Source organism: Oncorhynchus mykiss, chromosome 4 (assembly GCF_013265735.2).
Source record: "Oncorhynchus mykiss isolate Arlee chromosome 4, USDA_OmykA_1.1, whole genome shotgun sequence".
NCBI classification, from domain to species: domain Eukaryota; kingdom Metazoa; phylum Chordata; class Actinopteri; order Salmoniformes; family Salmonidae; genus Oncorhynchus; species Oncorhynchus mykiss.
In genome coordinates, this window is record NC_048568.1 from 33,215,347 (window position 1) to 33,242,369 (window position 27,023).

Here is a 27,023-nt window from a genome sequence, read left to right on the forward strand (position 1 = left end):
CAAAACAACAGAAAAGGACATAGGACTTGCATAGAATGAATGAATGTAGTTTTGAGATATATCAAGAGTTAACCTGCCCCCATCATAGATTCAGCACCTTAATATCAGTCTCCCTCCCTAGACTGGAAAGGATGGAGAGGAAGCCACTGCATTCTGTCCTCTTTGTCATTCCAAGCGAAAAGAGGAAAATATGAATGCTAGTGTTTATAAGACCATTCCGTTTTTCCTTTTCTTTTTTCATGAAATAATTCATAGATTAACATTTTAACTGTTGATTTGTTTGATGCTCTCAGTCTTATTTATCCTCTTAAACAACAGGAAATGTCAGCCAACCCATGGCTATTTTCTTATGGGGAACACATTCAGAGAACATTCAAGATCCTTTTTGTTTTGGAAATCTGGGTCTACAACAATCGGGGAAAAAAATTATGAAATGTGTATATTGTTACTCCTGTATTGCAAAGAGAAAAACTGGTATAGTTACAGTGGAAGTCGTTTGTTTTCTATGACAGGATGGACCACTGTCAGCCCAACAATCCTATAGACATCCAACAGGTGGTGTGGTACTGTAACAAGTCAAGGACAAAAAAACAATCCACTGCAAGGTCAAAGATCTTGGGCCCATTGAGTTACAGTAGCCAGGTGGGGAAATAATATCTATTATCTTATATTGTTGTGGCTGTTATCATCTTTTCAACATCCTTTTTCTGGTACACTTGGTGTAAATGTCATAATTCCAAAGTGCCATGTGTTTCTCAGGTAATGTATTTTGGTCATGAAAAAACTGGTAAAATAAAAAGATGCACTTTCCAGATGAAGTAAAACATCTTTAGGGTGAACCATCTCATCCATATAAAGTATTTGAGGAATTTAGGTTAGTGGTGTCATTTGCACATGCCTCTGTAACATTGCTGCTCTGGAGGGTACATCCATGGATAGATGCGCTGTGGAACTTGGAGCGGTTTCAGGTGGACGAAGTTTCCATTAGCCCCAACCATTACATTGATAAGCCATGTTGGTATGATGTGACAATGGAGGAGATGAGTGGTTATGGGTGTCACGTGACTGGTTCATGACCAATCAAATATATATATATATATTTTTTTAGAAACACTTAAAAGAAGATAATTGAGGACTCCACCTTTTAAGGTTTCCATAGAGCCTGGCTTGGCCATCACTAGTGAAGGCGGTGTTAGTACATTCAGGAGTACAATAGCATCACATACCTCTGGAAACATTGAGGAAGAGGTATAGGGGAACTATGCCCTCTGATTGTCTCATTGACGAGGACTGAATAGGAGATGTTTAAGACATATAACACACTAGACGGTGATGCATTTGAGTAATGAATGAAACTCCACTGGGTCAAAGGTGCAGGGGTTGATTTAGGACCATGTAAGAGAGTTACGAGCTTAGCTTGTGTTAAGCCCTCTTAGAAGTGTAATGTAAGAACACAGTATGGTCACAATCTTGACCACAATGAATGACCTAAACTTGGAATGTATGCAATCATTTTCTGTCTTTACAAAAATAGTATACTGAACAAAAATCTAAATGCAACATGCTACAATTTCAGCGATTTTACTGAGTTCCAGTTCATATAAGGAAATCAGTCAATTGAAATAAATTGATTAGGCTCTAATCTGTGGATTTCACAAGACTGGGCAGGGGCACAGCCATGGGTGTGCCAGGGAATGCATAGGCCCACCGACTTGGGAGCCAGGCCTACCCACTGGGGAGCCAGACCCAGCCAATCAGAATTCATTTTCCCCACAAAAGGGCTTTATTACAGACAGAAATACCCCTCAGTTTCATCAGATGTCCAGGTGGCTGGTTTCAGACGATCCCACAGGTGATGAAGCCGGATGTGGAGGTCATGGGCTGGCGTGGTTACACGTGGTATGCCGGTTTGTTAAGCCGGTTGGACGTACTGCCAAATTCTCTAAAACGACGTTGGAGGCGGCTTATAGTAGAGAAAGTAACATTAAATTCTCTGGCAACAGCTCTGGTGGACATTCCTGCAGTCAGCATGCCAATTGCACACTCATTTGTGGCATTGTGTTGTGTGACAAAACTGCACAATGTAGAGTGGCCTTTTATTGTCCCCAGCACAAGGTGCACCTGTGTAATGCTCATGCTGTTTAATCATCTTCTTGATATGCCACACTTGTCAGGTGGATGGATTATCTTGGCAAAGGAGAAATGCTCACTAACAGGGATGTTAAAAAAAAATTGCGTGAAATTTGAGCAAAATGTAACATTTCGGGGATCTTTTATTTCAGCTCATGAAACATGGGATCAACACGTTACATGTTGCGTTCATATATTTGTTCAGTATACGTGTATATACACACATAGGGTTGAAACATGTAACATAGCTTGTGCTGGAATGAACTTAAGCTGATACGTTCGTACTCAGATAATGCTAAACCCTGGCTAGTCATGGTCATTTGTGTGGTCTCTTAGGCTGCGTTTACACAGACAGCCCAATTCTGATCTTTTGGCCAATCAGAACAGATCTACTGACAATAATTAGGCAAAATATGAAGATTGGGCTGACTGTGTAAATGCAGACTTAGTTCCTCTTTGTTGGACACTGGAATAAAATTGCAAGATTTTTGTTAATTTCTTTAGATTTTAAATTTGAGAAAAATGTTGGGTTAACTACAATTAAACATGTTAGCTGCTTCAACTTAAAAATATGAAATGTCTAACTTTAAATTTTAAGTTGTATGACTTATGTATTTTACAATGCAATGAACACTGAGTTAAACATAGACCTTTTTTAAATTAAGGCAGCTGGCTAACTAAAATGTAGGAGTTACCTTACTGCCTTAAAATGGTAAGTTATGTAAAATCAGGAAATATTTTCAAATTGAAACACTACACTTTTAAATTGCTTAATGAATGTTAGATATAATACGGTAACATCATTGAATGAAATTAGAATTATCTCCTATTTTGTTGCAAAAACTGAGAATAATTTCTAGTGTATACAGCTTTTGTACATTCTACTGTTCCCTTTTTCTCCAATCAAAATAAGATTCAGGGCTTTCAAAATGCCCATTTTCATGAACTAACTACACAAAATTGTACTGAAAAATATACATTTGTACGTTGACACAGGGAATGGTTAGGGAATGGTTATAGATTTGATTTACTTTACATTTCATCTACCTATTCACAAATATGATCTTTCTTTTTGATTTAATCATTACAAATTGGGATTTAAAAAGTTATTCACAGTATCATTTCAGTATAATCAGGTGCTTAGGTTTCTACATGAGAAGAAACTGGAATGAATAAGGTTAAGAAACACGCCACCACATTACTGGAATTTCATGGCTCAGTTAATACCAAACAAGTCTAGGGTTGAAGTTTTGTGACAATTTTTTCTCTTTAATTCAGATGTATGTAGATTTGCAGAGTCTGTTATCTGTCGCCGATTTCATAATGTTTCCTAGTCCCGTTCCCTAGCTCCTACTTCTTTGTTGTTCTCAGATTTAAAAGGATCCGATTGGTGTAACCAACGGGGTGGGATAGGACCTATGATTAGGGAACTGAAACGTTAGTAGGCTGTTATATTCAATTCATATATTTAAGTTACAAACATATATAAAGTCATGTTGTGCATTCAATTAGTCTTAGTGGTGTCAAGGCTTTTATACCTCACCTCATGGAATGGCTACATTCTATAAGCTACCTTACATAAGCGCAGATGAGAGAGCACATTCCCTGTCACTTCTATTTAAGGTGGATTGAGCACCATCCTCCTCATCTGCTGATCTCAAACAGTCAAACTGTTGACTCAGTGTCACACAAGACACTTTTAAATATCTGATACACAGAAGCCTAGTTAGAGAGGTGCTGAAAGCCACTCAGTGGTGCTTAGGGATCAAGACGGTAGAAGTAACATTCGAATCATCGCCTTTCACATTCCAAGGTATTAATGGCATCCCTTGATAATGGCATTACAGGTCCCTTATTATTGATTATTTCAATGTGGTCATTACTTGCTCTGAGAATGACAAGCCAACAACTAGATGTCTCCATAGCAAAGGGACATTCAGCAACATTAGTGCCCTGCCTGTCTCGCTGTGTACATAGTGTGCGGTTTTTCGCCTTGGCTCCTGTTCTGGTTCTCTGGGGGTTGTTAAGGGGAAACCCCTTCATGTGGTATTTCTTCTGGGTTGTATCATGGGAATGATTAGAATGACATTGACAGGTATGACATGGGCCCACTGGTGTACTTCCTGTTCCACAGTTCCAGACTGGCACTCCTGCGGCTGCCACCCGAAGAGCGCTTGCGTATTTTCTGCTCCCTGTTGTCCCATGTTGAAAAATCTTCCGATAGCCGAGAGCTAGTGGGGCTGCTGGCCTCCTCCTCTGGCGTTGAATCCCCAGTGATCTCGATACGGGGAGGGTCCATCAGGTTTATGAGGTTAAAGGGGGCTGGTTCCGGCTGGCACATGACAGACTTGTCCTCTGTGTTCTGCCTGACGAGCCCGCTGGTGCCAGCCTGGATGCCCACAGACACCCGGTCCCCGGTCTGTGTTGAGCTGTCACTGGCGCTCTCGCGGCACATCGTCCACATGTTGTAGCACTGGGTGAAGTTGAAAAAGTTGCTGTTGAAAGTTTTGAGTTCACCGCACACGTCCCTGCGCAGCTCGGCCAGTTCGTAGCGCATGGCCGAGATCTCGTCTTTCCACTGTATGTTGAAGGCGGCCACCATGTTGGCGGACTCTTTAAAGGCCTGGATGGCCTGAGGTACAGGGGGATCTGGGGCGGCTATGGAGGGGGCATCAGGGATCCGGTAGGCAGGCGGCGAGGTCGGGGGGACAGAGATGGCAGTTACAGTGGAGCTGGTGCTGTGCTGGCTGCGAGCTACAGCGTTCTCCCTCTCTAGGCGCTCCAACTCCTCATAGGCCGAGGAGCTGGCCCCGTCGTCGTCTTCTATCATGTCCTCGTTTAGCAAAGAAGTGCCTTCCAGCATATCATATCCCTCTGGAAGACAAATTTGAATATGCAAATAGAGGGACATTCAAAGGGAGGGAACAGCTGGAGTGTTATGTAATTGTAATGCCCAAATTTTCAAACCTAGAGTGGGCATACATATACCTACAATATGCATTCAGTATGTGAGTAAAATACCACAACTACCCTATAACTCCAGTTGATATATCAGATGAAATCATTGCATTGAGAACATGGAGTAGAAATGGTGTAGACTATTTGTTGATCGCTAATCTCCTGCGAATATCATTACCCTTGACTCAGATGATGCATTTGAGATTCCTTTATCAGATCCATTTGTGATTGTTCAAACCCGAAAAGAGACTGTGTAAAACTTAATTTACGAGGTGCCCTTCAGACACTGAAGTGGTCTCTATAATTGTTATGCTCTCTAACACAGCTCTGGTACACTAAAATGCATAAAGGAATTATTCAACCAGGTACACTGAGCCATTTGAGCGATGCATTTTAACTCACATACTGTAGGCTTTTCGGTTTTTACACTGCCTTCTCACTCATTTCAATGAACATCTACCTTCCACAGTCTTTCCCTCTTTTCACCGCACTGCACCCTGGGAAGTGGAACCCTGTTGGTTCCTAATATAAACCATCATTACCAATCAGTTTCAAATTAAAAGACCATTCTCCGAATGAAATCATTAAAGCATGTTTCGTTAAAGAACGCTCCTAAGTGTTTTCCTATTGTTTTTTTTGTTTTGTTTTTTTGTGTGCAACAGAAAAGATGAAAAGGCAATGAAAGAATCACAACTCAAGTCATTGGGCCGAGAAGCAGTTATGAACCCTATTGAACATGTCAGGTCCCTCACCATGAGGTTGATAAGACATGTGAGTTTCCCCAGTGGCGGGTAAATCCCCCCATAGAGCTGCACCAGGGAATGGGCTGCAATCCCACAGTCAAAGACGGCTGATAACCTCTACGCCGAGGGTCAAACCCAGCCACATGTGGCCTTTACAGAGGTCGACTTTCATAAAATAAAATACACAAAGCTACTGTAATACACTGTAACTGCTCTCACATTTTGACTGTTGACAGTGGCAATATGATAACATTCAGGGATATTGTATGGCTGTGCTATGAGTAGATTATGTATTAGACTGGGAAGTACAGGTTTATCATACAGTTACACCAATGATGCCCTTTTAGCTTAAAAATAGACACACTTCAAAACAACTCGCAAAAGCCAGCGAGGCACCATCATCACAAAGATGATTCTGGAATATTAATGCATACGAACAACGAATTCAAGGCCTCAGAGTTTTGTGAGTTGTTCAGACCCCTGTTTGTTTCTCATAGTATCTAAATGGGATTTGTCCATCCTGGTATCATATCAAAGTTAGCGTTTTTATGTATTGCTGAGAAGGCAGTGCAAAAAACACACATACACATAGACGTATGTATGTGTGTTGACATCAAAATACCTGTGACAGGCATCACTGAAGTCTCCAGCTGTTCTGTCCCCCCGGTTATCCTTCAAGAGTTGCATGGCTGGTCAAATAGAGAGGGGGTGCTGCTCTTCTGCCCAATGGGGCATCATAGGATCCCTTCCCCACTCAAGGGCCCTGCTAGCCTTGACATGCTAGCATCTGGTTGGGAAGTGATTTAGTTTTCAGATCTCTCTTTTTTTATGTAAGTGAGTGGCAAGGCCAGTCAAATACTATGGATTATTTTAATTTAACTTCAAAGCTGCTATTCCTTTAAAAATGACACCAAATGGTTGATACCAGGTAAATAAATATTTGCAATATGGCTTGAGATGGAGCCAACAAGTCATAGCCAATTATTTCCCTGAGGCTCACTAGCACATGCTGTTCCATAGCCCAATTGGATATGACTGTATATGGAAGAGAAAAAAAAGTCCTTGAGAACTACTCATCAAAAAGACAAATATATGCAGAAAACGCTTGAATAACTGACAACCATTTCAGAGCCAATTTAGTGAGCCAAATGGGAAGCGGACAGAATTGGGACAGAGCTTATTGGGTGAAAGGAGTTCAGCAGGTAAGACGGTGGGATTGGAGGACACTCCTTGATCCGCAGGTCCCATCGTAGGCTGAGGGATTCTGACTGTGCAACCCAATTGAGCATGACAACATAAACAAAATAAAACTCAAATTTGTACAAGAAAACAAAGAAACCCCAAAAACTCAAACAAATACAGAGGACTAGTACAACTGCTTTCACGAGATGTGTTGAGAAATTAAAATCCAGGTCATAATATTGTAAAATGAAAACGGAATATGAAATTATAGTATTTCAATAGGGTTCATAGCTTTACTCTTTCAGGCATACACCAAATGCACTAGGGCAATTAGTTTATGGAGGGAGCAGTGGTTCTGTTTACACAACGAACCAGATATGTTGATGCTGTGACAAAGATATTGTGTGTAAAATGTTGCACAAAACCTTGAAATCCCTGAATATTTCATATCAAAACAACAATTATTGCAACAAGTTCACTTGGAAGAGATGATTTTACATTCTTCTAATAGGTCATCTAAATGTGAGATTTAGCTGAACGAGAAAGATTCTAATATGGTGGGCCGAACGGGTAAAATAACTGTTGAACATTTTAGTGAGAGCGCCCTTCAAACCTTGTCAAACCTCAAGTCAACTGATCAGCCTCACATGATTGCAAGAACTGCCTTCTGATTGGTCTAACGTCAGAAGTGATAAATCAGTTGCCAGTAAATATTATTCAAATCATATCTTCAAATGGGGTTTTATGCAACACAATACAGCAATACAGAAAAACGATTTATTTTAGTACGCGCTCTAAATTGCCTTTACTAGTTCCTTTGAGCAACCAGTACCATATCTGAGTTTGTTGACTTACCGTATGTCGGTTACAAGATGCTGTCTTGTTTTCTGTAGACTTATAAGTCAAGATCAGTTAGAGACGCTAGTGCCCTCAACATCCAATCTGGACCTTGAAGACAGTTTCACTGCTTAGTTTAACTCTTCCCCTCTAATCAGGGACCTGGGACACCACATGGGTTCCATTAATTATCAGGTAGAACAGAAAACCAGCTGGCTCCGGACCTCAAAGGATAATATTTGAATACCCTTGTGCTAGTGTAATGAACTGGTCAAACAAAGCATGGAAGGGGAGGCTGAAAACCTCTCTGGAGCAGGCCATGAACCCTCCTAACACTCTGTAGAGGTCTATAGCCCCTCCCTCCAACCACTGGTTTGTTTAACACTTAACCCTTCCCTACACAACTCACACTCTACACACGACACATATACCACTGAGATTCACATGCTTAGAACAGGGCATGTTCCTCTTGCACATGCCAAGTGCTGTGAGTGTGACTGTAGTGTGTTGATGTGGTGTGGTGCATTGTGGGTATGACTTCTCATTGTGCTAATTTGAATGAGGCCCCTCCCACCCTCTACTACGGGTTTAGCTTTGCCACCGCCACACGTGACAAATCAGGAAGCCCGGGTCATGATGCATTGTTCGTGCAATGTAGCGCACTTGCAAGCAAATTTCCTCGGAACACTCAGGATATGCAGAGGCAAGACAAACAAGACACACAACAATGACAAGTAGCAAATAAGAAATGACCGGAATCTTTCAACCAAGCATCTCTCAAAGCTCAAGGGTACCCCACTGTACATATGTAGGTATGTTAAGGATGTACACATGTTATAGAATGTATGAGGAGTATGTTTTCTAGGCCTTCTCTCGTTTGGGGGGGATTTTGTGATGCATACTGTTACCTGTTGTGGATCTGAGAGTTGAAGTGACAGTGGAGGATGTCATTGAAGGCAAGCAGTCGTCGTCTTGGGAATACCCAGCCTGAATTGCACGCAGGTAACTGTGGCTTCGAGTGCGGAACGAGCCAGGCAGGTCCAAAGCCTCCATGGCCTGGGATTCTACTTCGCTAAAAACGGACTCGCAAACTGACTCAAACTGGCCATTGACCTCAGTCTCACTCACCTGAGAGACAAAAACAGGAATAGCAGTCCTTAATTTTTCCTCTTCCTTTCTGTTTGTCACTTTGACTCTTCCCCTTAGTACAGTAAATATGAAGGAGTGTTAGCAGGAGAAAAAAGGCACTGGCAATTCCGAACTTAAAAAAACAACAACTTTGCATCAAAATCTTTGTTTTCTTAAAAAATCAAGCAGATAAACAACCAAATGAAAAGAGCAAAAACAATGCATCATTTGGTATACCGTTTACAGTGTGTACTATCCCATTGTAAGTCATCATCATAGACATACATACCACAGGAGGTTGGTGGCACCTTAAGTGGGGACAACGGCTCATGGTAATGACTGGAGCATAATAAGTGGAATGTAATCGAATACATCAAACATGTGGTTTCCATGGTTTCCATGTGTTTGATGCCATTCCATTTGCTCCATTTCAGCCATTATTATGAGCCGTCCTCCCGTCGGCAAACTCCTGTGACATTTTGTATTTTTATTGAACCTTTATTTAACTAGGCAAGTCAGTGAAGAACAAATTCTTATTTTACAATGACGGCCTACCCTGGCCAAACCCTCCCCTAACCCGGACAACTCTGGGCCAATTGTGCGCCGCCCTATGGGACTCCCGATCACGGCCGGTTGTGATGTAGCCCGAGATCGAACCAAGGTCTGTAGTGAAATGCAGTGCCACTCGGGAGCCTTATACATACGTTACTACTGAGGAAATGGGAAAGCAGATGTCCTTACAAGAACCTATTCAAAAGTAGAAATTACAGCGCAACACAGTACAAACAACATGCGGAATTTCAATGTTGTGAATATATACAGTATATCTCCAACGCAATGCATCCAACGTAATGGCAGGCAGGAAGCTATACTAACAACGTCACCTGTGTATCAAAATTAATCTTGTTTATATTACGCAGTGCATAAAAGCCTGCTACTTAATAACATAATAAAAATGACTGGGTATATTAAATGTATAGTGTAGCTAATACGCAGCAAATATGGATAAAACCAACGCTTTTTACTGATCAAATATCCAACATTGTCTAGACTGACTGAGCAGTTTAAAACAACATCCTAGTACTGTGTAGGAACTTCCGTAACGGGTAACTTGAACTTGTAATGAGATAAGTATAGAAAATAACAGATATGTATGGTTCTGCTTGTTGATGCAATGTCACCAATAACACAAATCTATTGATTTCACATGGATCGTTCTGAAAACCGCGAAATATGTCAACAGTACTACCAATGACAACTTAAACAATGAAAAGGCCTCTCTCTCAAACAATAATGCCTGAACAAGCATCTACCATCTCAATGAAAGGGGATCTAGTGGTGACTAATGTGTTTCTATAAGTAACTATATGATTATTGTGATTATTGCCACCCCTTTAGCAAACAACAGACGGTCCCACCCACACTGCCCACATGGTGGCCGTCTACTGTATCTCCTCCTCCTCCTCCTCCTCCTCCTCCTCCTCCTCCAGGACTCCTGGTAGCATCTACTGTATCTCTCCTTCCTCCTCCTCCACCACCTCCTACTCCACCTCCTCCACCTCCTACTCCACCTCCAGGTAGCGTCTACTGTATCTCTCCTTCCTCATCCTCCTCCTCCAGGGCTCCTGGTGACATCTACTGTTTCTCTCCTTCCTCCTCCTTCTCCTCCTCCTGGGCTCCTGGTGGCATCTACTGTATCTCTCCTTCCTCCTCCTCCCCCGGGTCTCCTGGTGTTCCCCTTGTAAGGATCCTGTGTGGGACTCACCTGGCTGACGCAGCTGGCCTGACTGAGGGTGCTGACCGCCCTCATGTAGCTCTGGTTCCGGGAGCGGACCTGAGGCCCCAGGGGTACATGGTGTTGGGGGTAATTGAAGGCTGGGTCCAGGGTGACACTGGGATGGGGCCGCATCATGTCTCGGGTGGTTTGCAAGTGGTAGCTCTGGCTGAATGGAGAGATAGAGAGACAAATATGAGAGGTATTGTCAGTCAGACATTCCTTTATCTGTTGTGAAATGACTATGTAAACATAATCGAGCATCTGACTAAATTATGCACGATTTTAGTTCTGGATTAACTGAGATTAGACATCCCTGGCTTTTTTTTTGACCTAAGCCCCAAACTATTTCTTAACTATACAGTAAACAGGTAACCTAGCTGACATGTAGTAGGCCTACTGCTGTATCCAGGTTTGTGTTGTGTAGTTGTGTGACCGGCAGCAAAAGTGACTCATCCTCTTACAACCGCAGCCTTTTAACGATCAACTCCGAACTACGATGACAAGTGCATTACTCGCAAACCCCAAAACACTGTTGAATCGCTAGCCCCACAATTACAGTTTGTCAACTCACCTATAGCTCCCAATTGTACAACAATATAAGCAAATCAAATGTTATTTGTGACAGGTGTAAACAACAGGTGTAGACTAACAGTGAAATGCTAAATTACAGGCCATTCCCAACAATGCAGAGAGAATATTTTTTTTAATAATAGAAAGGTAACACAAGGAATAAACACACAATGAGTAATGATAACTTGGCTATATACAGTGCCTTGCGAAAGTATTCGGCCCCCTTGAACTTTACGACCTTTTGCCACATTTCAGGTTTCAAACATAAAAATATAAAACTGTATTTTTTTGTGAAGAATCAACAACAAGTGGGACACAATCATGAAGTGGAATGACATTTATTGGATATTTCAAACTTTTTTAACAAATCAAAAACTGAAAAATTGGGCGTGCAAAATTATTCAGCCCCCTTAAGTTAATACTTTGTAGCGCCACCTTTTGCTGCGATTACAGTCGTAAGTCGCTTGGGGTATGTCTCTATCAGTTTTGCACATCGAGAGACTGAAATGTTTTCCCATTCCTCCTTGCAAAACAGCTCGAGCTCAGTGAGGTTGGATGGAGAGCATTTGTGAACAGCAGTTTTCAGTTCTTTCCACAGATTCTCAATTGGATTCAGGTCTGGACTTTGACTTGGCCATTCTAACACCTGGATATGTTTATTTTTGAACCATTCCATTGTAGATCTTGCTTTATGTTTTGGATCATTGTCTTGTTGGAAGACAAATCTCCGTCCCAGTCTCAGGTCTTTTGCAGACTCCATCAGGTTTTCTTCCAGAATGGTCCTGTATTTGGCTCCATCCATCTTCCCATCAATTTTAACCATCTTCCCTGTCCCTGCTGAAGAAAAGCAGGCCCAAACAATGATGCTGCCACCACCATGTTTGACAGTGGGGATGGTGTGTTCAGCTGTGTTGCTTTTACGCCAAACATAACGTTTTGCATTGTTGCCAAAAAGTTCAATTTTGGTTTCATCTGACCAGAGCACCTTCTTCCACATGTTTGGTGTGTCTCCCAGGTGGCTTGTGGCAAACTTTAAACGACACTTTTTATGGATATCTTTAAGAAATGGCTTTCTTGCCACTCTTCCATAAAGGCCAGATTTGTGCAATATACGACTGATTGTTGTCCTATGGACAGAGTCTCCCACCTCAGCTGTAGATCTCTGCAGTTCATCCAGAGTGATCATGGGCCTCTTGGCTGCATCTCTGATCAGTCTTCTCCTTGTATGAGCTGAAAGTTTAGAGGGACGGCCAGGTCTTGGTAGATTTGCAGTGGTCTGATACTCCTTCCATTTCAATATTATCGCTTGCACAGTGCTCCTTGGGATGTTTAAAGCTTGGGAAATCTTTTTGTATCCAAATCCGGCTTTAAACTTCTTCACAACAGTATCTCGGACCTGCCTGGTGTGTTCCTTGTTCTTCATGATGCTCTCTGCGCTTTTAACGGACCTCTGAGACTATCACAGTGCAGGTGCATTTATACGGAGACTTGATTACACACAGGTGGATTGTATTTATCATCATTAGTCATTTAGGTCAACATTGGATCATTCAGAGATCCTCACTGAACTTCTGGAGAGAGTTTGCTGCACTGAAAGTAAAGGGGCTGAATAATTTTGCACGCCCAATTTTTCAGTTTTTGATTTGTTAAAGAAGTTTGAAATATCCAATAAATGTCGTTCCACTTCATGATTGTGTCCCACTTGTTGTTGATTCTTCACAAAAAAATACAGTTTTATATCTTTATGTTTGAAGCCTGAAATGTGGCAAAGGGTCGCAAAGTTCAAGGGGGCCGAATACTTTCGCAAGGCACTGTACATGCAGGGCACCTCCCCAGGTATCTCCCTGTGTGTGTGTGTGTGTGTGTGTGTGTGTGTGTGTGTGTGTGTGTGTGTGTGTGTGTGTGTGTGTGTGTGTGTGTGTGTGTGTGTGTGTGTGTGTGTGTGCGTGTGCGTGTGTGTGTATGTGCATGCGTGTGTGCAGACCTCCAGAACACAAGCATCCGTCCTGTTCTGGAAGAAAAATTTGCAAAGCTAGTCAAGAATAACTATAAAATACATCTCAGAGGGCAGATGGATCATCTGGGTCAGAATCAGGATGGGAAAATATTCTGCTCTGATGCAGTCAACAGTACAATAAGGTACAGAAAACGTTGCACTGATACCAAGAGGTGCATAATGTATGGTACAATCAGTAGAGAAGGTTTATTAGTTCGTCTCCAAGCTCTTTCATTCATACCGAGATAATCATTTGGACTTTGTCCTTCAGAATATTATGCATCTTCTGATTGGTTGGTATAATAATTGTTATTGTAACCATCATTACTTCTTCCAAGATCCCATGCCATGCTACACATCTAGGTGTATAATATTTTGATGGTGTCCTTTTCTTTTTCTGTCCAATCACTTCATTTTTTTGTACTACAAAATCACTCTGTACCACTGTCCTGCTTCTTATAGTTTACCTAAAGCTCATTTATCTTTGAATCTATGGAGTGTTGCCTATCAAGAGGGGGAATGAGAGCAAACAGGCTCTTTATTTGCGGAGTGAGACAGCTCAAGTGAGAATGAAAGACAATTTCACCTATATGAAGACATTCAAAGAAATACATGAGATTTGATTGTCAGCCAATGAATATCCTGTTCATGCTTAATACTGTACCTAGTCATTTGACTGTGACATTTGAGAGAAGTGACAGACTTACCACTGCCTTGTCAACAGTGCTGTGATAACATGAGGTACATTGCCTCGGTAAGCAAATATTGAAATAGCAGTTGATAAAGGTCAGATATAATGCCTGCATTGGTCTGACACTCACTAGCTAAAGTACTACTTTAATATCTGAGCTCATGAGGAGAACTGGGCTCCAATGGTAAACAGAGAACAATCCAAACACAAGGACAAGGGCACAAAGCAGTGAAGTGGCTACAAACCAATTGACCAAACAAATGTAGCAGAGCTCTTAGTCACGCATTAATACAGGCTGAAGAGGCATTGGGGTACGATAAGAACATGCACAGCCAATCGTAACATAGCGCTATTCTTCCTCTGTTGCCCAGCAACATTGAGTGACATGGCTAAATCATGCATGTTCCCCAGAAAATCCCACTACATACAGAGGTCACAAAGACAGAAAACAGACATAACAGGTAGACTAGCCATAATGGCAGGTATCCTAGCAATTAAGAGCATTGGGCCAGTAACCGAAAGGTTGCTGGTTGAATCTCTGAGCCGACTAGATGAAAAACAGTTTGCAAAAAGCCAGGAGCTATGGTTAAGGTTTTGAAATGACGTTTGGGAAAGATTTGGTGAAGTGGTTAAAGAGGATGATAGCAGTGCCGACTGTGTAATTTGTGATGATTGTGAGGCGCTGTACAAATTCGACAGTCACAAGACGGGGATTTCAAATAGGCCTATGGCATGTCAAGGGAACTGTAGCCTACTGTTCGGATGGGTTGAATGGAAACTGAAATCAGGAAACTGACTGTAGGTCTATAACCTCTCACATAGCCTTAATTTTAACTCCTGTAGAAAGAATTAAGCGTTTCTTGCAGTAAAATTATACACCAAATGTCGGCCAAATTTTTTGTGGAGAAACGTGATTGCTTTCTTTCACCATCTTGAGAGAACGAGAATACACAGTTAGACACCATCTGTAGAAGTGCTATCTTTAACAGCATCATAAAAGCTGATAGTATTTCATCCGCATAAAATATGCATCCAAGCCAAAGTGAAATCTTATCAGAAACATGTTGGGTCATTTCTTGACAAATGGTCAAACTGATGTCATTTGGAAATTTTGCACCGAAAATATTCTGGTCTTTGTTTTGTTATTGCATTTTCTCCCTGGCCCCTAAACATCTTTCACCTCGAAAGAAGCAGAGATGACAGGGAAAACTTTAACAATGTCAACTAGATTGAATAATTCATTCTATCTATTTATGACATTATTCTGGTGAGAAAGGCTTTAATTAGTCTTCTAGAGCAACAGAAGCTGCATGCATCTAATTATAGACAAATTGCCTACCAAAATGTTGAAAAGTATAAAAAGGAATTGGGTAAAAAATGTAATCCTGCACCCCCTGTCAAAAAATCAGTCTGCTGTCTCACTGTAGCGGGCCTTAGATTTGAACTTTATCACATATAGTGGGGCAGCTGTGGATAGGTTGTTAGCACGTCTACTCCCGCTTGACATCGACAGTTTATTCATTATTACGCACACCTGCCACCTGAGCATCATGAGACTTACCTGGACTCCATCACCTTCCTGATTACCTCCCCTATATCTGTCACTCCCTTTGGTTCGTTCCCCAGGCGTTATTGACTGTTTCTGTGTTTCATGTCTGTACGCTACTCGTGGTTCTTTTTTTGTTCCATGTTCCGTTATGTATTAAATTCACTCCCTGTATCTTAGCCTACACATTACAGAAAAACGCCTCCCCAAGGGGAAGCAACAGGGATTTTTTTTACCAAGTGCCGCTGCCGAGCAACTGGGGGTGCTTCAGCTGGCTGTCAGGCTTCCATGACTCAGCTGGCTCAACAGGTTCCCGCGTCTCGGTTGGCTCATCAGGCTCCCACGCCTCAGCCGGGCTCGTCGGACTCCCGCGCCTCAGCCGGCTACAGGTTCCCTCCCCGCACCTCAGCCGGCTACAGGGTCCCTCCCCGCACCTCAGCCGGCTACAGGGTCCCTCCCCGCACCTCAGCCGGCTACAGGGTCCCTCCCCGCACCTCATCCGGCTACAGGGTCCCTTCCCGCGTCTGTACGCTACTCGTGTTTCTTGTTTTGTTCCATGTTCCGTTATTTATTAAATTCACTCCCTGTACTTGCTTCCTCATTTTTAGCGTACACGTTACACACGCAACAATAGTAAATGTAAATCCAGGACACTCCAACTATTATGATATATTATGTTTTGTATGGTATGTATTAATTTTTGGGTGTCCGTCATCCATTTCATATGATATGTTATGAATTACAAATCATTTGTTATGTTACGAATTTGTTGTGGCTTAGGCTAGCTAGTGGCTTTGTGGCTAATGCTAAGGTTAGCTAGGTGGCTAATGTTAGCTAGGCTAGCTTAAAGGGTTAGGAGTTAGGTTAAAGGGTTAAGTCAATGGGTTATGGTCAATGGGTTATGGTTAGGGGAAGGGTTGGCTAACATGCTAAGTAGCAACCTTCGGGTTCCAGGTAGTACCCTTTTGGGTTCCATGTAGAACCTTCTGTAGAAACGTCTCTACATGGTACGCAAAAGGGGTTTACCTGAAAACAAAAAGGGCTCTTCAAATATTTCTCCAATGGAGACAGCTGAAGAACCGTTTTAGGGTTTTCTAAGAATGTATATTACGTCTAGTCTATGAGACCAGGCTGACATGTACGGTGTCCATTTTAGAACATCCTCAGCCTCATACCTCATGGGTGAGGATTGACTCAAGCAGGAGTGACTTATGAGGCTGAGGGTGTGCTAAAAACAGACACTGCAACAATGATCTCGTGACAATGCATACCACAAGGAGCTTTAGTTGAGACATTAAGATGGGCCTACCTTTGGGGGTCTATGTGGGGCCTCTGCATAACTGATTTGAGGACGAGGGCGTCGGGTCGGATGGCCTTCTGGGGTGAGGACTTGGGGCTGCCGTCAGATTCGCCACCAGAGTCATTGTCTACCTCTCCCATGGCTTTGACGTAGCTGCTGCTGCGCATCCGCCGACATGGGATCTCCTCGTCCTTGTCTCCGTCCTCCGGGTATCCACTCCACTCATCCTGAGGCACCTGCAGCAGAGAGCCCACTTCCGTCAGTCAGTCACATAGATCCAACAGTCACATAGATCCAACCCCCCCCCCCCCCCCCCCCCCCTTGTACGACTGCTCTCTAAGCAGTTATGTTCTCTGCTAGTAAAATGGGGCCCAGCTGCCAAAAGAGTGTAAGAGATGACTCAGAGTCAACTGAGGAAGAGTTTTCCCATAACACACACAGGGACTCATCTTTCTCTAACATTTAATGTTTTGTTATATAGCCAAAGTGCTTTTCGGTGTGTATAAGCAGCTGAATATCATTACATATTTCTCAGAAACAACTCAAGAGAAACTATCCTCAATGGTGGCAAGATATTCTCAGTGTAATAAGCTAAAAGTTTTTCCAAAAACATTACATGATACAAATATCAAATCATTTTTTGTTGTTGTCATATGCGCCAAATACAACAGGTGTAGGTAGACCTTACAGTGAAATGCTTAGTTACAAGCCCTAACCAACAATGCAGTTTAAATATTCCAACAAAAGAAAATACAAAAAAATATAAAAAAATAATAAGAAATAAAAATAACAAATATTTAAAGAGCAGCAGTAAAAAATCAATAGTGAGGCTGTATAAAGTGGGGTACCAGTACAGAGTCAATGTGCAGGGGCACAGGTTAGTCCAGGTAATTGCGGTAATATGTACAGTGCCTTGCGAAAGTATTCGGCCCCCTTGAACTTTGCGACCTTTTGCCACATTTCAGGCTTCAAACATAAAGATATAAAACTGTATTTTTTTGTGAAGAATCAACAACAAGTGGGACACAATCATGAAGTGGAACGACATTTATTGGATATTTCAAACTTTTTTAACGAATCAAAAACTGAATTTTTTTTGGCAACAATGCAAGACGTTATGTTTGGCAGAAAAGCAACACAGCTCATCACCCTGAACACACCATCCCCACTGTCAAACATGGTGGTGGCAGCATCATGGTTTGGGCCTGCTTTTCTTCAGCAGGGACAGGGAAGATGGTTAAAATTGATGGGAAGATGGATGGAGCCAAATACAGGACCATTCTGGAAGAAAACCTGATGGAGTCTGCAAAAGACCTGAGACTGGGACGGAGATTTGTCTTCCAACAAGACAATGATCCAAAACATAAAGCAAAATCTACAATGGAATGGTTCAAAAATAAACATATCCAGGTGTTAGAATGGCCAAGTCAAAGTCCAGACCTGAATCCAATCGAGAATCTGTGGAAAGAACTGAAAACTGCTGTTCACAAATGCTCTCCATCCAACCTCACTGAGCTCGAGCTGTTTTGCAAGGAGGAATGGGAAAAAATGTCAGTCTCTCAATGTGCAAAACTGATAGAGACATACCCAAGCGACTTACAGCTGTAATCGCAGCAAAAGGTGGCGCTACAAAGTATTAACTTAAGGGGGCTGAATAATTTTGCACGCCCAATTTTTCAGTTTTTGATTTGTTAAAAAAGTTTGAAATATCCAATAAATGTATACATAGACCACCCCTTGTCTTACCAGAGGCTGCTGTTCTATCCTGCCGATACAGTGTAAAACCTGCCAGCTATATGTTGTTCATGTCGTCATTCAGCCACGACTCGGTGAAACATAAGATATTACAGTGTTTACTGTCCCGTTGGTAGTTTAATCTTGCTCGTAGGTCATTGATCTTGCTCGTAGATCAGTAATCCAGATTACTTAGTACTGATATACACAATACATTTACCAAATGTACATTTTTGTAGAGATGGTGTACCGCAGGGATGAATACAAATGGCAATTCCTTTCCCCCTTGTAATCCTCTCATGTACAGCATGGCTCTGAGGTCTAAACTCCAGTGAGTGGAGTCAAACTTCCTAGGGAATGGATGTGTGGCCTGTAGAGTTCCATCTCATCACAGATTGCCAAGCCATCCACACAGTGAATGACACTGCAAGCCTGTCGGAGTGACTAGTCCCAGTGAGATGGGCTTAGTGTGAGAAGAGGAGGGGTGTGAATTGAGTGGGAAAGAAAAGCTTGTTTAATCTACAGGGGGGGCTCTGTGACCTAGCTCCACTTTGCCCTGTTAGACTGTTAGGGCAGAGACAGACCAACATTCAACCTGTTCATACATTCTTGAGAAGCAGGAACAATGGGATTTCTCCCACAATTGCGGTCTAGGCACAGTGTGGGTTTGATTGAACCTTACCTACAGTGGCTGCCATTCATTCACCTGAGGCTGTGCTTGTAACTTTTACGTTGACACAATGTACTGTAGTTAGTGACAAATTATTAATTTTAGCAGCAGACAAGTTAATTAATCTTGCTACTATTATTAGGAAACAATGTAATTAATGTGCCATGAACCCCAACAGCAGTTACCAAGCATAGACAAGTGGTGCATGTTCTGTTGGTAGAAATATTAACATTTTACTGAAAATCCAGAGGCCTCAGGGTCAGCTATAGGATGAAGAGCGTTACACTGCACAGTGAGGGGAGTAAAAAAGTCATGGATAATACCATGTCTTCCTCCCGAATCCTCCACACTCATTTTAAGGCGAATGTGGGCTAGTGTGTAGGTTGCAGCCATAGCAACTGCAGATAAACGAGCGACATTAACACATCGTGCATATGCAACGGCGTAGCCTCGACTGTAACAGTCGTTCGACGAACGGCAGAACAATTAATAGTGATTAAGGGATCATTGTTAATTACATGGTGTTGCTTTGCCATAAACATTTCCACACCAAAACAAAGCAGATAATTTACTGTACAAGTAGCTCTAATTGGTGAAATCAAAGAAGGTTAATAGTTTAATAAGGCATGTTCTAGTCAATTCACATTAGTAGACAGTACATGCGAATTGAAAATATTTTCTAGCACTCTAAGACGGATGATCATATTCATATACTTTAACCATATATCTTACATATACTCATTTCAAGGAAAATTGGCATTGACATGAAATTAGCCATCAACGGCCAATCAAATGAATGATGTCACACATATGTTGTAGCTGTCCAGTATAATGATCAGGCGTATGTACTGGATGTATAACATAAAATTCCATCACGTTGTGCCCCCAGTGGACAAGGGGAGCAGTGGTTCTTAGAACAACAGCCTGGGGCACTAGTGGTCTCCCGCTCTACCTCTGCCAGTTATTCCCCCCAACCAATCATGGGCCCTGTCTGGTTATTTCCCCTCAACAGTCCCTGGGCTGCTATCAGAGAGAGCAGAGTAGGATGAATGTTGGGTTTTCTGTTTCTGGAGGTAACCTCACTCACTCACACATATATGTATATTAAATGCAGCCATCGGTGGACATAAACCTGATCTATAAACGGCTCCTTTCTAGCATATAATCTGTATAGAGCAAAATAACATTAGGTCAGGTGACCTCAGAGAAGAGGTGATACGGATCCAACAGGAAGCTGCATATGTGACAGAGTGGAAATTCCACCCCAGCCAGGGCGTGAACGCACAACTTTCCTCACCGTTCAATCACTGTCAATACCACTGACCAAGTAAAGACAAGGCATTTCTGAATCCGGAGCAACAATAATTCTGTCTCAGAAAGGCAGTACGGATGCTATGTGCTACACATTCCTGTACCTCTCAAGTACAGTGTTGCCTTGACGATTAGTGAGGGAGGGATACAGCAAATAAAAACATTCATCAGGAAAATCTAATTCAATGTAACTAATTACATACAAGGTGAATACTGATGAACACTTCCTAAAGCATTGCAAAGCCAGGTTGGGTCAAAAGGCAATTGCAGACAGACTGCTCTTGTGACCTAAGTGGACATGTTGGCAAGAGAGCAAAGAGGCTAAGCTTTAAAAATAAAAATATATACTTTTTTTTAACGCAAATCCTCAGCAATGCCTGACTTCGCAAGCCAACAGGATAATTAGCTGGCTTGCTTATATCTTCACTTCAAAGCTCTATCAGCAAAACTATCATTCACACTAATCTGCTGTTTCTGCGTTTCTCCATTCCCACAAGAGAATAAAAATACAGTGATTGTGTGGAAACTAAATTAATCATGCTTAAAGACAGCAATAAAGCAAAGGAATTATTTTTTCTCCTAATGCGTTGTCTTTGATCAGCTGGGGCAGTGGTTAACAAGGCAGGCATCGCTCATGAGAGCCCAGCGCTAGCTTGTTAGCTTTCCCCTGTCTCTTCTCTGAGTGGATGTTGTCACACCTGAATGAAGAGGCACTTGGCTGCACCACTGGGTTCGATTAGGCTAGAAAAGGTCTGGTGCCATTAGTTGGTATACATTTTATCAACACCCATAGACTGGTGAGATAAACGTTTCTAGGAGACTAAGATGGACTATCTTGAATGATGAACACTAAAATGCTCAGAATAGTTTGACACACATTGGATAACAGCTTTTCTTTTTGTTAGTACACACCATCTAATACATTTGGTTCGCTCCCTTAAACAGACTGTTTAACAGTAGAGGAAGGGAGGGAGTTTCCGGCTGTGTGGGTATGTAATAATTCTCATAGTAAAAATGGAAACCATAACATTGCATTAATGAGATAAACAACAAAAAAGCCAATGCCACAGGCACCCCGGGTCTCTAATTAAGCAATAAGGCCTGAGTGGGTGTGGTATATGGCCAATATACTACGGCTAAGGACTGTTCATACGCACGACGCAACGTGGAGTGCCTGGACACAGCCCTTAGCCGGGGTATATTGGTAATATACCACAAACCCCAGAGGTGCTTTATTGCTATTGTAAACTGGTTACCAACATAATTAGAGCAGTACAAATACCCGTGATATACGGTCTGATATACCACGGCTGTCAGTCAATTAGCATTCAGGGCTCGAACCACCCAGTGTATAATGTGAAAGAATCAAAGTCCTGCCACCTGTGCCTGAGCTGTGCTAGACACACAAGATGACAGCCGGACAGAAGAAGCCATTCCATCAAACTTTATTGAGTGTGGCGAGCAGATCGCCCCAGCCAGCGAGTACTCAGGGAGAAATATATATGTAAGGCTTGACAGCTTATTCATTACAATTACTGGGTGCATGTACGGCGGCCAGATGTTGAAGCACGCCCACCAGACAGGGATGCAGACCATTACCCTAATCCGTCTCAATAACGCTGCATGGTGAGCACAGGCAGGCAGGCAAGCAGGCAGGCAGGCAAGCAGGCAGGCAGGCAGGCAGGCAGGGAGGCAGGCAGGCAGGCATGCAGGCAGGCAGGTAGGTGTGTCACACTCTCTAAGCACATGGATGCTGGGGTGTTTAGGCCCTGGGGATATCATTTGTTACAATGACTGGTGCAAATCACCAGGGGACACCAGCTTGACCTTCAGATGTGTTACTGAGAATACTTGGTCTAAATCTAACTTCAAAAGCCATGTGGATGAATGGATAGGATACAAACGTCTGCTCGGTACAGAAGACTGACAGATTCAGCCCAGTCTACCTCTCTACCAGGCTCCAGACTATCCCATCACATTTGCTGCATCAATATCGGTGCAATACTGGTGTAGGCCTTCCACCTGTGAAAATGTAAAAAAATATATATACAGTGGGGCAAAAAAGTATTTAGTCAGCCACCAATTGTGCAAGTTCTCCCACTTAAAAAGATGAGAGGCCTGTATTGGTCAGATTCATTGATAAACAGCCATATAATAAACAAACTGTAGTTTAACGTTTCACCTTTGATTCTTGATTTGTTTGTCCTTTTTGAAAAAAGATGCAAACCAAATATACCTATCTAGCTAAATTCCATTCCTTTGCTTCTAGCGTGCTTCTCATCTGACTGGTGAGAAGCAGCAACCGAATTGTTGGTTCCAGTTGTAGAACTCAGATTCAGCTGAAAAGATGTTAGCATTGTCAGAAATGCTACAAAAAGGTAGCACATCGTTGGTTCTTAATGAACAGAAATTAGCATGTGAGAGCAATAGATTATACATTCAATTAAAATTGTTGCACCTACAAACTTAGTCAATCCGACATTTCTTAAATCCAATAGTCACTTTACGGATGCTGTCGTCTCATTTTAATCCGATGTCTCGAATTTGAGCAAGGTAGGTGCAGAAAATACTCTTAAAACTCAGTTGCTAGAAACCATGTTAAATAATCTGGTATGTGGTTCTCTGTAACAGTCGGACGGCTCATGACGAGAGGCTAGAATGTATTGTGTGCTTCCAATCAAGTTGTTTTACGAATCTTCATCTAGATTGGTGTCATATTGGTTTAGATATGATGGTGGGGAGACTTTAATTGAATATTTAGCTGGGTGATATCGCTCCCACAATAATACAGAAGGATGGGTGACTGAAGCAACAGTAAGGCCTGGAGTGAAAGTAATGCAATCAAACCCTCACCTTTGACCTGAATGTATCACTTTATTACACAACAGGCTTCACCTCCATCATCTTGATGTGGTCTCGCCGTTTCTACAGCAGGTGCCCTTATTGGATCTTGTTAGCATAATGACTTCCCTTGGAAGAAGTCCTCTGAAGTCCTCTGAGTCCTCTGCTGAATATAGACCAACCTGTTTCTTATCGGGATTAGGTCACTGAATATAGACCAACCTGTTTCTTATCGTTTCTTATCAGGATTAGGTCACTGAATATAGACCAACCTGTTTCTTATCGGGATTAGGTCACTGAATATAGACTAACCTGTACATATCAGAATTAGGCCACTGACTATACACTGAGTAGACCAAATATTAGGAACACCTTCCTTTTACCAGGATTCAGTCTATGTCATGGAAAGAGCAGGTGTTCTTAATGTTTTGTAGACTCTGTGTAGAGTAGACAAACCTGCATGTAGATGCATGTAGATACCTCTGGTCCTAAAGGTCTTTATGTATCACATTTGCTGACACTGCATGATTATAATTAGGGATGTAGTGGTAAAAAAAAAAATACCGCCGATATACGCTATTCACAAAATAAAAAGCCACGTACAGTAAACACAGGTTTCGCGTCTCTTTTATTTTGTGAATAGCGTATACCCTTGACTCAATCCCTGATCATCTTACAATACTATCTCAGAAGATTGTTAGTGTCCAACAAAGAGCTATAATGAATAATAACATCCATATAAACTTCTATGGAAGTGTACTTTACACAAATCCAATATGTCAAGGCAGTGTTGAACACTTTTGCAATTCAGCGTTATTGAGGTAGAAATCAAACATTTAAAAGATGAGAACCGTAGCCTGTACCTTGTGTCCGTAGGTTAACAGTCTGAAACCCCAAACGTGTCAAACTTGGAAATAGCATAATTTATTGCTGCTGTGTGTTAAGTCAGGTGAGTGTATTTTACTTTAAATCTCTCTCTCTCCGTCTCTCTGTTCGTGTGTGCGTGAAAAAGATCCATGGTGTTTAAAAAACAGCAGGAGTTGCCCACCAGATAGAGAAGGTTATCCAAGGAAGCTTCCATCCCTATTATCTACAGTCTCTTCCTCCATGACATTGATTCCCTCAATTGATCGCTCTAAATAGACAATAGCTCCCCCAGGGAACTCACAATGGGGAATCACAGATAAAGTATATTGGCCTCACACATAGGAGCTTGAATTGTTCCTCTGAGAATAGAAAAGGACAGGTTCAATCAAGGAGGTTTTACTGACTGGGCTGACTGATGCATCCATCATTATGTTTTGCTCAGGAGGTCCTTTCTAAGAATCAATGAGATCAATGGCTGCTACTGTTCGTAATATATTTGGATGTGTGATACGATAAATTGGGAAATTATTATATTACCTCTGTCATGTTTTACCTCTGTCATGAATTATTCCACATACAACATAAAAGCTACTGTAAGCTTTGGGCAAGGTTCAACATCTTTGTTCAGCAGTATCAGTGTGCACGTGCACGCGCACACGCACGCACACACACACACACACACACACACACACACACACACACACACACACACACACACACACACACACGCACACACACCGCAGAGCCATGGCTCTGAACACTACTCACCTGCAGATAGTGACAGGCCCGTAGTGAGGGCTTGAGGTCTGTGTGCATCATGGGTTTCTCCAGGTTGAGGGAGGACTTCCTGTAAGCTTCCTTGGCCTGGCTGACAGTCAGCGTAGACCAGGAACTTCTCTTCATAAACTTACCCTCCGGAGCCGTGGCCATGCTCTCGCATGCTGAGCACTTGACGTCGTTGTTGCTCTTCGAGGTCTTGAGGGACATGTCCCCAAAGTGACTGTGATGCATGGAGTCCGGGTAGCAGTGGGCGGCATGGGCGTAGTCACCATGGTGACGGCTCATGACGCTGGGCGTGCGGTAGGTGCTGTCGCTGTCCAGGTTGTCGTCAGAGCTCCAGAAGCCACCCGCGCCCCCCGAGCGGTGCGCCTTGCGCTCTTTGCTCTTGCTCCGCTTGCTGCCGTGCTTGGAGCCTCCATGGTGGCCGTGTTGGGAGCCTCCGTGATGTCCCCCTCCTCCTCCTTCACCCTTGGTGCCGTTCATCTTGGACGATCCCTCCAGGGAATGGGACTTTGTGAAAAGCTTCTGGACAGAGTGGACCAGGTGGCGGATGCGTCCGGGGCTCTCGCTGCGCTGCTCCGTGGTGGTGGTGGTTGACGCCCTCTGGTACTGCAGCGTGTGGAAGCCATCGTGATGCAGCGGCAGCTGCTTCTCAAACTGGTCCAGCAGATTGGCCGGGATGCGGTTGCTCTTGCCGCTGCCTTGGTACTGCAAGACAGAAGCGGCAGTGGCAGCAGCATGGGAGGTGGCGGAGGCAGTGATGGCGGCGCAGTCGTCCCGCGTGGCTGAGTCATAGTATTGGGTGCTGTAGTGCATTCTGGGGAAGGTGCTGCTGGAAACGTGGTCGATGGGGCCAACGCCGACTGACGAGGGCGCCATCATGACGGGGGACATCATCATGCAGTCTGAGTGAACGGAGCTGCGCGGTGAGTAGCGGTGGTGGTAGTCCATGGGGCAGCTCTCAGTGGGGCTGAGCAGGTAGGAGGTGTGGCGTGAGTCGGAGGCGCCACCATGGTGACCCATGCCATGGATGTCTTGGGGGTAGTCGAACTGGTCTAGTCCGTGGGGCGAGAGGATCTGGTGCTGGGAGCGACCGCCCGATAAGCCCTTCATGTTCCAAGCTGGGGGGACGGGGTGGCGTCTGCCTTCATCAAAGTGTCGAGACGGGGACCAAGGGGAATACTGCTGGTCTGACAGAAATACAGAGAGAGAGAGAGTAATAAGAATAATGCTCAGACTTGTGTAAATGCATTCAGTCACCTTATGCAGGTGCAGTAAGTGATCGCTCCAAATCTCAATTGTTTTTTCAGCTGCTTTCAAAAATGGCAGCAAGAGAGCTGGGGAAGTGTATCTTTAAAATCTCATGAAATCCAATAAAGATTTTGATTATTTACTTTGAATATATAGTACATACAGATGTAGGATCTTAATTTGATCAGTTCAGTTTCTGAGCAGCAGGAAATGTGAATTATTATGTGGATTATAATTAATGTTGGGGTTGATTGATATAATGAGGTTGATACATTTTTGTTTAGGGCAAATCAAGTAGGAGCCTGCTGTGCCCCTCCCTCCTGTGCCAGGTCTATTGAAACAGATAAGAGGCTGTTCCGTGTCTGCCACCATTGCAGTGCCGGTGCTTAATTTCCGCTGCACCTCTCCATTTTTAACTGTTTTGTTCCGGAACCTATTTGGTCGGATCTGGTAACTCTCTTGGCATGAAGAATCATTTGTGCAATGTAACAATTCTAATAAAAGTGATCAAAGTACATTTGAGTTGCCTTTTAGTTAACTCTCCTGCCCCCACAAAAAAAAACGAATGTAAAAATAGTTGATTTTCAGCCCGGGCCTAATATTCTAAAAGTTGATTTGGGTTGGGCTGGCCCAGGTTTATGGTTTGAGTCAGTGAAACTAGAAAGCATTTTTAAAACTATAATTTCCCACACCTAGGCTATTGATAGATTT

General features: G+C 42.8%; 1 protein-coding gene across 1 annotated transcript; it reads right to left on the minus strand.

Annotated features, from left to right (window-relative positions):
- Positions 1 to 4,207: 4,207 nt before the first annotated feature.
- LOC118964497 (disks large-associated protein 2) lies at positions 4,208 to 26,243 on the minus strand. Its single transcript, XM_036976477.1, has 5 exons — positions 25,050 to 26,243; positions 16,868 to 17,094; positions 10,744 to 10,921; positions 8,759 to 8,978; positions 4,208 to 5,004 (listed from the first exon to the last, which is right to left on the minus strand). The coding sequence occupies exons 1-5, from the start codon at positions 26,172 to 26,174 to the stop codon at positions 4,208 to 4,210; spliced, it is 2,547 nt and encodes an 848-aa protein (XP_036832372.1). The 5' UTR covers positions 26,175 to 26,243.
- Between the last annotated feature and the right edge of the window lie 780 nt (positions 26,244 to 27,023).